This window comes from Miniopterus schreibersii (genome assembly GCF_964146895.1).
Source record: "Miniopterus schreibersii genome assembly, chromosome: 10".
Taxonomy (NCBI): Eukaryota; Metazoa; Chordata; class Mammalia; order Chiroptera; family Miniopteridae; genus Miniopterus; species Miniopterus schreibersii.
The window spans coordinates 10525732-10538299 of record NC_138110.1 but is presented as its reverse complement, the minus strand read 5'-3'; the positions used below and the strand labels follow the sequence as shown (position 1 = coordinate 10538299).

General features: G+C 43.4%; 1 protein-coding gene across 11 annotated transcripts in view; it reads right to left on the bottom strand.

Moving 5' to 3' along the window:
- The window catches only part of ENTPD6 (ectonucleoside triphosphate diphosphohydrolase 6), a 35765-nt gene that overhangs the window by 11145 nt on the left and 12052 nt on the right, over window positions 1–12568 (bottom strand). For 8 of the 11 annotated variants that reach the window (XR_013999734.1, XR_013999735.1, XM_081149715.1 and 5 more), the window contains exons 2-6: window positions 8291–8611; window positions 6606–6682; window positions 1922–2065; window positions 722–797; window positions 8–43 (exon numbers count right to left, since the gene is read on the bottom strand). Coding sequence is in view for 9 of the 11 variants with exons in the window: in XM_081149715.1 (XP_081005841.1) it covers window positions 8–43; window positions 722–797; window positions 1922–2065; window positions 6606–6682; window positions 8291–8582 (625 nt within the window). In the remaining 2 variants the exon portion in view is untranslated. Of the gene's footprint in view, window positions 1–7; window positions 44–721; window positions 798–1921; window positions 2066–6605; window positions 6683–8290; window positions 8615–12568 lie in introns of all 11 variants that reach the window. The other 3 variants (XM_081149719.1, XM_081149716.1, XM_081149722.1) reach the window with 1 other exon arrangement.

The window sequence follows — 12568 nt, the reverse complement described above, 5'->3', positions numbered from 1 at the left end:
AATGTACCTGTTAGGAAGTTGATGGTGATCCAGGCTGAAATACCTACGAGAGAGTCATGAAACAGCATTTGAATCAGTCATGCTGTAAACAACATACAAGATGTAGATCACGCCTTTAAGGTTCAGGAGTGCAAACCGACCACTTCCTCACTACTCTCAGCCTTCAGATTTGCTACAGAGAGACGATTCTTCATAACATCCCCAGTGGCCTCTGGGAGACAGTTTTAGAAGATACCATACTAAGAAATAGAATACTCTGCCAAATGTCACATCTCTCACTCCTATTCTTTATCAACTTCCTCTTTTCAGAAGAGGCTGCAAGAGAGCCAAACATTCCCTTTCCCTCCCCCAAACAAACAAACTCTTAAGGTCATATTTAAAATCAGGGTGGTGAGGAACCTTAGTAAGTGTGTTTTAGGATTAAAAATGCAACAGCAACATTCAAAGCATAGTAGTAATTGGGCATTCTCTTACATGTTCTTAAACTGGAAGTATGATTATTTTCAGAAACTTCATCTGTGCAGTCAAGATGAGCATCTAATACTGGCACCAAGAAGACCCTCTGAGACAGTTAAACTGTGCATTGGAATGGGACGGTCACTGAGTGGACCTTCACCCGTGCATCTGATAAGGAGAGAGCTAAGAGTGCTCCCAGCAGCTCTGAGCATAGCCCCCCTCACCAGGATAGCCCCTGTGCACAGAATGCTTCTGGCAACTCTACCTTCATCTGTTCCGTTCATGATGGAAACACAGTCATCCCCTACAAGGAAAGGCGATGCCTTAAACACTTCTTTCACCTAAATGTAAAGAGAGACATATATTATACTCTAGAATATAAACTCATAGTTCCCAATCAAACTATCCTTTCAGCAGGTGGTCTCAAAACACCAGACGTGTCAGCTAGTGCTGCAAAGTAACAAAGCACAGGGTTTGTTTTAAGCTTTTCTAATGCTCTGCAAGCACTTTCCTTGTCAATCTATTCCCTGGACTAGCTGACGCAGATGCTGCACTGGAGAGCCCTGTGCTAAGGCACTCTGGACTGAAAGAGCTCTGGGGTGCACTCACTGCTGGGCGCCAAAATGCTGCCTTGCTTTATGATGAGGAATGAAGGGGCAGGAAGCCCTATAAGGCTAAGCTCAGACTTGGGACCCCTGCACTGCTTGGAGACGACCTGGAAAAGGGAAGGCAAAGGCAGTGAGCAGCTCCACTTGGGGTATTTCCTTACCCATTTTTTTTAGCAAATATTGATACACAGGAACTTCAATGCATCTGTACACACCAACTACAGCTGTGTCCCACCATCCTACTTGAGTGTGTAATTTTTATAAGGGACCTTTAACAGATGTGCAACAATTCATCATTTAGTAACTAGTTTAGAAACAGTATAGAGGGTCAGGAGGACCATTCTGCTTAGAACAGTTTCCCTGACTTGGCCAATGAAAAGCAACCCTGCAAGATGAGTTCCAGAGCCCCTCTGAAAGGGAGGTACAGGGCCTGGGGACACACCCTGGCCATGTGAGAGCCAGGAAGAGACTAAAGGGTATCCACAGTAGTTACATCTGAGTGTTACACTGAAAGCAGCACTAGCAGCTCCCATGAGAACAAGTGGCTTGTGCTGAAATGCCAGGAGCTCAGTTCCCACAGCCTCTGACACACAGAAAGTCCTTGGATGACAGGAAGCCCTTCAAAAGCACAATGAATTTTTAAAACAAAGTTGTTCTTATTATAAAAACAGATTTACTCTAGAAAACACGAATAGCTTTAAATGTCACGAGAAAGAAAATACCATTCACTCTCTATTAACAATGCAGTGTTTTCCTCTTCAGGGAGCACCCGACTGCCTGACAGCTCGGACACTGGCTGAATATTTAGTATTTCAGTTACTGTACGCCACCCTCCAGAAGGAAATGGATAGGATCACCTTTTGTAGTAAATTCTGAGCCTTCTCTCCTGGTAACAGACGTAAACCAGCTGTAGCCTTCAGAACCAATGGGGTGGCCTTCCAGAAGTCAAAAGGAATTTCTTGTTTAGCAACATCCAGCAATTCCTGAATACCAGGAGTGCTCTGTGAAGGTGGTAAAACAGGGTCTGTCAAAGCTTAGCATAGTCAAAGATGCTCCCCTCACCCTTTTGGTTTTATTAACTTATAAATACATCATTTCTAATTTTCCAAATTGGCATGAAACAGCAAGTGAAGTGGTGCTGGCGGGTGTTTGGGCACAAGGACCAGGTAAGCGTAGAGAAATGTCCTTGGCAGAAAGTCACAGGGTGAGGTCCATGAAAGGGATTCCTTTTCTACACCCCAGGCCACCAAAACCCTCACCTGGCGACCTCAGATGAGTTGCAACTCCCCTGGACATCATGAGTAAATCGTGGGGTCTCTCATAGTGCTAAAACCCCGTGAATAACTATATTGAGGAATCATTTTCACCTGGGGGAATGTTTGATCCAAATATTGGGTAAGGCCCTGTGTCTGTGGCAATGGGTGAGGGAAAGACTTTGGTAAAACATCGCTGGGCATGTCAACGGGTACAATGCCATGGGGCAATCTGGCAATATCTGTGCAAGGGGAAAACATGTATCCCTTTTACTAAGAAGTCCCACTCTAAGACTTCATTAGACAGTCGCCTCTGCATATGTGGGTAATGAAGTGTATATAACGTAACAAACTGCAACCTCTCTTATACTGTTAAGGGCAAAAGACTGGCCGTTATCTAAATGTACTTCAGGATGGCACTGGTTCTGGAAATTCAATGTGCACATATAACTGCAACACCAGCCAGCCAGAGAACCCAAAGAAGCTCTTCACAAACTGAGTCAATGACCTTCCAGCGACACTGTTTAAAGATGGAAGCAAAGTGCGCACCGTGAATGCCACGCCACTGGGTGTGTAAAAGAAAAAGGAGGGGAGAATGCAGACGTATTTGCCATTATCCACAGAAACTTGCTCCTGAAGGACATGTGAGAAACCTGATACTGCGAAACTCATCCCACTTCAATGTGTGTTGCCTACTGAAACAAGTAAGACTTTAAAAACCCAGAGCTTAGTCTAGATATCAGATTTAATCAGGTTTGACCTATGGTCATGCTAGAATCATGAATTTTGATTTTTAACCAAACTACAGGAAAGCAAGGCTATGCCTTCACTGTCTGTAGAAAAGACAGTGAAGGGTCTGTGGACAAGAACGACATATTCATTTTTTATTTGATATATGCTTGAACCAAAAAAGGAACTTACAGCTATACTGGTGACTGGTTTCATGAGAGCCTTAGTGGAAATACAAGTGTCCTATATTACTGTAGTTGTCAGCTTTAGGGACTTTATAAATGCTACAAGCTTACACAAATCATTATTTGACAGTTTAAATATCTTTTAAACTTATTTGTTTTATGGATTTTGCATAATACACTTTTAACTTTTTTTAAAAAATTATCTTTATTATTGAAAGTATTACAAATGTCCCCTTTTTTCCCCATTCACCCCCCTCCCCCTGCATCCCTCCCCCAGGCCTTCAGTACACTACTGTCTGTGTCCCTGGGTTATGCATATATGCATATAAATTCTTAGGTTAATCTCTCCTCATCCACACACCTACCCCTGCCTTCTCTCTGAGATTCTTCACTCCGTTCCATGCTTCTGTGTCTCTGGATCTATTTTGTTCATTGGTTTATTTTGTTCATTAGATTCCACATATGAGTAAGATCATGTGATACTTGTCTTTCTCTGACTGGTTTATTCCGCTAAGCATAATACTCTTCAGGTCCCTCCATGCTGTCTCAAAAGGTAAAGGATCCTTTGTTTTTGCAGCTGCATAATATTCCATGGTGTAAATGTCCGAGAAGATGATTGATATGATTTCAATCTTCTTAAACTTGTAGAGGCTTGTTTTGTGTCCTAACATGTGGTCTGTCTTTGAGAATATCCCATATGCACTTGAGAATGCATATTCTGCAGCTCTGGAATGAAATGTTCTGTAAATGTCAATTAAATCCATCTGATCTACTGTGTCATTTAGAATCACTGTTTCCTTGTTGATTTTTTGTCTGGAAGATCTATCCAGTAAAGTCAGTGGGGTGTTAAAGTCCCCTACTGTGACTATAGTGCTGTTGATCTCTCCTTTAAAGTCCTCCAGAAGTTTTTGTTTGGTTTTTGTTCTTTTCAGCCTGTGTGTGTCTTTTGTTCTGAGGTGGGTCTCTTGTAGACAGCATATATTTGGGTCTTGTTTTCTTATCCATTCAGCTACCATATGTCCTTTGTTTGAAGCATTTAATCCATTTATATTTAAGGTTATTATTGATAAGTACTTATCTATTGCCATTTTATTTCTTTATGCCTATGTTTCTCATGCTCTCTATTTCAACTTCTAATTACAGCAGTTCCTTTAACATTTCTTGCAATGCTGGTTTGGTGGTGATAAACTCCTTTAGCCTTTTTTGGTCTGGGAAGCTCTTTATTTCACCATCTGCTTTGAAGGATACTCTTGCTGGATAGAGTATTCTTGGTTTCAGATCCTTGTTTTGCATTCCCTTGAATACTTCATGCCATTCCCTTCTGGTCTGTAGAGTTTCTGATGAGAAATCAGCTGATAGCCTTATGGGAGCTCCTTTGTAGGTAACAGATTGCTTTTCTTTTGGTTCCTTTAAGACTCTGTCTTGAATTTTTAGCATTTTAATTATGATGTGTCTGGGCATGGGCTTCTTTGGGTTCTTCTTGCTTGGGACTCTGTGCCTCCTGAACATGTGTGGCTTTTTCCTTGACCAGGTTAGGGAAGTTTTCTGCCATTCAAATAGGTTCTCTAACCCTTGCTTACTTTCTACATCTTCTGGTACTCCTATGATGCAAATATGATTATGTTTCATGTTGTCCCATAGCTCCCTTAACCTGTTCTCCTGTTTTTTGTTTTTCCTTTTTGGTTCTCTGATTGACTTTTTTTCTATCCCGTCTTCTAATTGGCTGATCTGATCCTCAACTTCCCTTAACCTCCTGTTTATTTCTTCCAATGTTTTAATTTTTACTATGTCATTCTTAATTTCCTTCCTAGTTTCCATTTCTTTTCTCATGCTGTTGAGCATGCTTATGATCAGTATTCTGAGCTCTGTATCTGATAGACTGACTGCTTATCTCCATTTAGCTCTTATTCTGAAAAATTCTTTTGTTCTTTCATTTGGGACTTGCTTTTTTTGTCTCCCCATTTTGGCTGCCTGTTTGGATTTGTTTCTATGTATTAATTAGATCTGCTAGGACTCCCAGTCTTTCTGGATGGTCTCTGGTGCAGGCCAATGTCAGATGCTATTTGTGGCTGGCCTTGAGTACCCTGTTTGAAGTTTTCTGCACTCCACAGCTTGTGGTTCCCTCTGCTGGGACTGGGTGTGTTTGGACAGGACCAAGATGTGCACCAAGGTCTGCTTTCCCAAGCCGTGGATCCAGAAGCAAATCAGGCAGACGCAAAGCACCCAGGGGATGTTATTCAGTCCCTTAATGAGCCTCAGGCTGTATAAACTCCACAGTTGGGGCCAGAGGTTTTTGAGCAGGGTGGGGCAATTGCTCCCTCCTACCCCAGGCAAAAGCTGCTTGGAAGGTATACGTCTGTCTGAGAAAGATGTCCTCTGCTGTATGGGGGAATGACTCAGCACAGGAATTCGGATGGCTGCCCTCTGAGCTCTATTCTCCCAGTAAGCGCCACTGGACTCTCCTCACATAGCTCTAGTCCACTCTGCCCTCCCCCTGCCAGAACCCAAGCTGAGTGGCTGTACAAGAAACTTTGTGCATTGGCCCTTTAAGAGGGTGCCTGTATTTCCAGCCGTCTCCCCTGTCAGACAGAACCCCACTGCTTTTCACAACCAGATGTTATGTGGGGCACCTTTCTCAGTTCTGGTGCTCTTGGCTGGGAAGCCCACCCTGGGGATTAGGCTCCAGAGTGCTCAGTGGGAACCCCTCCCCCACTACTGAGATATCCCTCCGGACCTTCAGCTGCTGTGTGTGGGAGCCCAGCCAGCCCTCTTGAGCCTCTGCACTTCCTACCAGTCTCTATGAGGTCTCCACTATTCCTCCTTGGTTATGAGGGTGCTCTCCAGCTCATCTTCAGTTGCAGTTTACTATTCAGGATGGTTTTTCTATATTTTAGTTGTAATTTCAGTTTGGTCCTGGGAGATTGTCAGTGTAGCTTCCACTTAATCTTCCATCATCTTGGAATCTCCTTCCTATACTTTTAACTTTAATTTTTTGTTTTAGTCAATGTTTGTCATATTCAATCAGAGGAACGAAAACAATAAAAAAACTAAGTTTTCAAATAATGCTTTTTGTAAGTTTGTAGCATTTGTGCTTTTGAAACACATCCAGACCTCTGGTGGTATATGTGCTGGTTGTAGGAAGTGCCTGGAATCGCCAGGGTGTGTGTGTGGGAGAATGGGAGATGGGGATACTTATGTATTATACCAGTTTCCTCTATTTTCTGACCATGCTAAACATGAAATGTCCCAGGTCAGCACCATCAGAGATACTCTTTTGTTAAGATGGCTGACTGCACTCAAGAGGAAGAAAGCTGGCATTAACAATCACACAGTTAGACGACAAATGTGATGAACAGACAAGAGAAAACCGCTACCTTTTCAACATCATCAGCATACGCAGAAAGACCTGGCTGCAGTGCTTTGAAGGTCTCATGGGTCAAAGTGGGAGTTTCTAAGGGAAAAACATATTTTTAAGAAGGTACAACTATGAATCTATACACAAATATATAAATCTATACAACTAAGATTAGCCACACTTTTAAAGGCCAATCTGAAAACAGACAGATCCCAGAGTGACAGGAGCCCTTTCACCGATTCTCATCTAAATTCTGACACTAGTTTGACTAAACAAGATGAATATTATACCTAGTGTTTTGGTCAGAACTTTACCTTTTTTTAAAAAAAATAACTTTATTCAGGTTTATTTTGCATACAAAAAAAGTGCATTTAAGGCTAAATTTAACAGTTAATTCCTGTTAATTCAATAAACAGAGGGGCAGGGCAGATGATTCCAAACTGCAAATACAAAAGTCATTTCTTCAATTCTGGGATGGATGCATTAGAGGGTTCTAAAAAATATGTTTTCTTCTTTTTTAAAAATTGAGTGTTTTAAATTATTTGGAGGCTGGACTCCTGTGCATACAGCAGGGTGAGTGTTCAGAGCATACAGTGGACAAGGGATGCTGGTCTGAACTCAGACACAGAGACCCAATAGGAAAAATTAGAAGCAAAACTTTTTTTAAGGACTTCTCTCCAAAAATTAAACAGTGGAATATGGCTATTAAAGGATTACACATGGACATGTGTTGTCTTAAACTCAGCCTCAAAACCATTTTGGGAGGTAGATAGGTCCAGCACATAAATATGTATTTAACTTGCAGTAAGTTTAAAAACAAAGCAGATGAAAAGTAAATAAAATATGTCATGATGGCTTTGGAGAGAGCTACTCAGGGTGTCTGGCGTCACCAGCTCAGTTAAATACACAACATGGCGTTGACTCAAAAGGCACTGAAAGTCAGTAAAGAGCCAGAGGAGAGAGGAGAGAACCCCAGTTTGACCAATAGGCTTGCTGAATAGTCAGCAGAAAACACTTATTGGCTAGAGGCTAGAGAGACAACCCTCAGAGCCGATGGACACAAAGAGGTGCTGGGAAAGGAGATCAAAAGGAGGAACAGGGTAAAGAACTGGACAGTGATGAGGATCACCCTATAAGAGAAGCCAGCAAGTGAAGATGCCTAAGCCCCTACCCAGGGAAGTAAAGCAGACAGGCTCCGGCTTCAGTTCCACTCTCACTGCTGAGGCCACGGCCCTACTGACAGCTCTTTTTTGGCTTGGGTTCTGGGTCTTTGCAATTATCAGACTTTTCTAGACTCCAAGCTCCACTCACCTGAATCTGGGGTTACTTCCTGTCTTAAATTCACCAACACGACCTCTGGGCTAAATCATGATCCCAGCCACCTGACCTGCCTGTGCATGCTGGGAGGAGACAGGCTACCAAACACCCTCTGGGATCTCACTTGCCCCTAGCTGGTAACCAGATGCTAGTACAAGAATATTTTGGGATTCCTGGGAAATTTAGATTCTTTGGCCCCAACCCATACTCTGAGTCAGTATCACTGGGTCACTGCATTTTTTACAAACTCCCAGGTAAGTCTAAGGCAGGGAGTCTAGCCTATACCCTGAGAAACCACCGTCTTTAAGGGGAGGTGATCCCAAGAGCTCTGCTGTGAGGAGGAGAAAAAGCAGCACACAGCTAGGGATTTCTGCCCAGACAGGATACCTCCAGGCTGCCAGGTGAGTTGAAAGATATGCACTCGGGTGCCAGTGCTTCCCGCGTCAAACATGATGCCATAGAAGACCTTGTGACCATGTGCAGTCGTCCCCGGAGGATCTCGAGTCTGCTGGCCCCTGTGGGCCCCTGAGGTTGCCTCAGTGATGCTGAAGAAGGCCTGCGTGGCGAAGACCCAGTGCCACTTGATGTAGGCGATATAGATGAACAGGCACACAAACAGTCCCAGGGGGTACGCCACCTTCATCCTCTTCAGGTTCCCATTATTTGGTATTTTTCTCATTTCTTTATCTGTTGAGGACTGTGCCGCAGCTGCTGGTGGAAAGGCAGAAGCAGGAAAAATACGTTAGGCTAAGAACTTCCAGGGCAAGTCAGAAATCCCTGTGCTCAGGGACAAAACGTTGAACTAAAAACTGGTCTGCATTTTCTCCTGTGAATCAGAAGAGTCACTTGATTCTCAAAATGATTCTGGAAGGTGTGATCCCTACAGGAGGAACTGAGGTTTATAAGACTAGTGAGCTGTCCAAGCTTGTAGGTCCTACAGGTGCTGATCTGGGGCACAGACCACAGCCTAAGCATGTTTCCCTCTAGGTACTGTTCCAGACAAACAGCTTTTAGACTCGTCCTATTTTAAAAAGTTATGTGTAAATGATGTCCCAAAACCTTTCACGGTAACAGGAACATGTATCCAATCCACTCTTTCAATTCTCACTTTTTCTCCATATAGTAATTTACTTTTCAAAAGGGTTAAAATCCTGTCCTTTGGGAACCGAGAGCCCCAGACAAATCTGAAAAACACTGCTCGTTTTCCTGGAAAATTCACAACAGATACATCTTTTCATTCATGTAGCATATTCCTGCCAAGAAGGAAATAAGTGTGCTTTCAAAGCCTATAAAAGTTCTACCTGAGTAGCAAAATAAATGAATTTGGCACCATTGATTTTGGTTCAATGCACCCTCAAAAGGAGCATGTGTTCAAGTTTTATTAGCAGCTTCTAGTGCAAGGCACCATGTGGGAATGTGAAGCTTCCCAGGACAGGAAGGGAGGTGCCTCATTCTCAAGGCTCCCGAACGCTCAGGGAAAGTCCACCATCTGTCCATCATTCTCTGCCAGTTATGGTAAGTGGGATGGAAGTTCCTAGGAGAAAGGGACAGGGATGTGCCAGGTTGAAAGCAGGATGTAGGTTTAAGCTCTGCCCACAGCAGTGTGTGACTGTGGGCAACTTATCCCCTTGCAAGGGGCTGGTCTCCGCATCTGGAAGGTGGGGCTACTCACAGGAAAGCTGCTCATGCTGCTGTTTCAGGATACAAAGAGATGTGAGATGTGATCAGAAAAGAATACAGAGAACACAGATATAGGATGATGGTTTTACAGAAGGGTGGCAGGAGGTAACGTGCCCCTGGAACCAGGGACAGTGATGGCAAAAGTGCTAGATGTGGACAGTGTGACTGCACTATCTGGGGATGGAAAAGTGGAGCCAGGCTATCAGTGCAGTGGGCAAGCTTACGGTGGCCTTTATGCCAACCTTGAGGCTGTCCAGGTAGAAAAGAAATACAGTGGCACCTTGGTTCTCAAACTTAATTCGTTCCAGAAGACTGTTCCAGAAGGCTGTTCGAGAAGCAATCTGTTTGAAAACCAAATCACTTTTCCTACTAGAAATAATGTAAATTGAATTAATTCATTCCAGACCCCCAAATGATTAGCTGTTTTAACCTTTCTTATATACAGTTCATGTCTAATGTACTGTTTGATCTATAAACAAATACTTCTTTTCTTAAATGTATTGAACCACCCCCTACTAGCCTTAAACAAATCACATTCAGCACTTGTTTCAGGGGTGTCTTTCCCGGAAGTCAGATGCAGCCATCTTCGCTTTTTCACATATCACTGCCTCAGAAATGCTGTCATGGCTAGCTGCTTTTCATTTATCCAAATCAACAACAGTTTTCCTACCTCTTCAATTGCCTGTGATCATTGTTCCTTTCACACTCTTAGCAACATTAGCACTCTTGATGGCCTCTTTTTGTTTTAAAATTGTGCTAATCATCCATTTTTCCAGCAACACAAGCAAAAAAAACCCACAAAAATATTCACAGCACAATTTCCTGAGATGTTAACAATACAAGGTTTAGCAGTACACTAACTTGCATTCTCTCCTTTGTTTGTGGCCTGAGAGATGCTTTTTGTCATGCTGATATATAAGCATGAAAAGGTTGTCAGATTGAGAACCGAAGTTTTGTTCAATAATCGAGACATTTTTTTCATAAACAACTTGGTCAAGAACTGAATTGTTTGAGATGGGAGACATTTGAGAACCAAGGTTTGACTGTAGAACAAAAGTAGTCCTTGGCAGGGAGTACAGAGTACAGGCCTTCTATGGCCCCTCCTTTCTGGGATCTAGCCCCACAGCCACATCTGGATGCCCTCAGGTCCTGGAGTTCAGGTCAGTGTATACCACTTAAACCTCCAGCTGCCTCTGTTCCCCTGCATAAGGGAGAGGCATCCTCAGCAGCCCATGACCAAGCTCAAGTAGGGGTCAAATCACCCCTTCCTGAACAGGGCTACGAAAAAGGCTCTTTTGATAGGTGCTGAGGAGAAAACCTCCCTCCCCAAAACTCTACCTCTCCAAGACTCTCCCTGCCCAGCCCCTGCTCCTGCCTCACCTGGGACTTCTCTTGGGTCTCACTGCACTTGGGGGTTCCCCAATGCTCTCAGAATGTCATACCCCCTGCTCAGGTCTGACCCCTATTGGCCTCTGCAGCATCAAATCTCTCTTGCTCTTGTACATGGTCTTCTAAAAACCTAGTGCCTTATTTTGTCCCTAGAACTCAGGTTCTCCCTGCCTCAGGCCCTTTGCACACACTGTTAAGCATTCCCAGAAGGCTCATCTGCCAACCTGGCCGATCTTCTCTTCACCCCTAAACTTCTGCTGAAATGTTACTGTCCCCACCTACCCTGACTGTCCCCAACTTAAACAGCCTCCACCCCTGTTATGCTCTCTGTGAGCTCCCTAGCCCCTTCTTCCCTGGCACCACCATAATCTGTCATGATGCCACTGGCTGTGGGATTAGCTCCTGAAGCGCTATGTCCCCTTTTGGAGAGGCGAGTAACTCCCAAGGGAAGGACTTAGCCTGTCTTATACTGCTGCTGCCTGGCCTAGAATACAGTCCTTGACCTAGAACAGCAGAGGAAGCTCATCCACACTATCCATCTCCCATACTGTCACCAAACATACCAAAAAAAAAAAAAAGTCCCTATTTAAAATCCTTTAAGGGGAACAGGACATCAGCAAGGTGGTGTAATTGGGAGCTTTAGGGCCTCATTCCCCCATGGAAATATTTTAAAAATTGGTACTGGCTAAAATATTTTATAGGAGTTCTGGAAAACAGTCAAAGATCCACAGCAACCAAGCAAATGCCCAGTTAAGAAAAAGTGACATTCAGGATGGTTGGGATTTTTGTGGTGTAGGAATTTTTGTTTTGCTTACTCACCCTTGCCCTACTCCTTCCCATGTCAAACCATCTGAAAGCAGGAGCACCAACTCCAGTTCCTTCCCTCAAACTGGAGGGTACAGAGAAGATCTTTTGGCAACATCCTAACTTGTCTTGGGGCTACCTGAGGGACAGGTCTCTGTTTTGCCTGACTTGGAGCTGAGATGGGAAAAGCTACAGAAACAGCAGTGGGTACTCCGTGTGAAAGCCATGGGGTGACTGCAGACCCACACATGCTTGGGGCAAGAGAATGAGTGGATGGGGGAAGATACAATAGAACATCTAAAGTCCAAGGAGGAGTTCAGATGAGGCACTTTGGAAATTAAGACATTTAAAAGCAGCCATGTATACGGGGGAATTGAAAATAACACACACACACAAGCCCAGGGAAGATACATGCTCAGAAAAAATTCTGAGAATAGCTTAAGCCTTTGCTCCAAGATGACCTTAAGGATCAGAAACATCCTACTAATCAGTGGTCTTTCATGGCACAGAGCCAGTCTGCAAAGACTGGAGAAAGTGGCTATTTTTCTAATGCCGAATTTTTCAAAAAGAAAAAGAATTACAAGGCACACATAGAAACAGGAAAACATGGCCCATTTAGAGAAAGAAGAATTGGTAGAAACTGTCCCTGAGGAAAAATAGGCATAGGATGTACTACATAAAGACTTTAAAACCAACCATTAAATATATTGAAAGAGGTAAAGAAAACCCAAAGAACTAAAAAATAATTTGGAAAACAATCTATGACAACAAAATGAGAATATCAACAAAGAG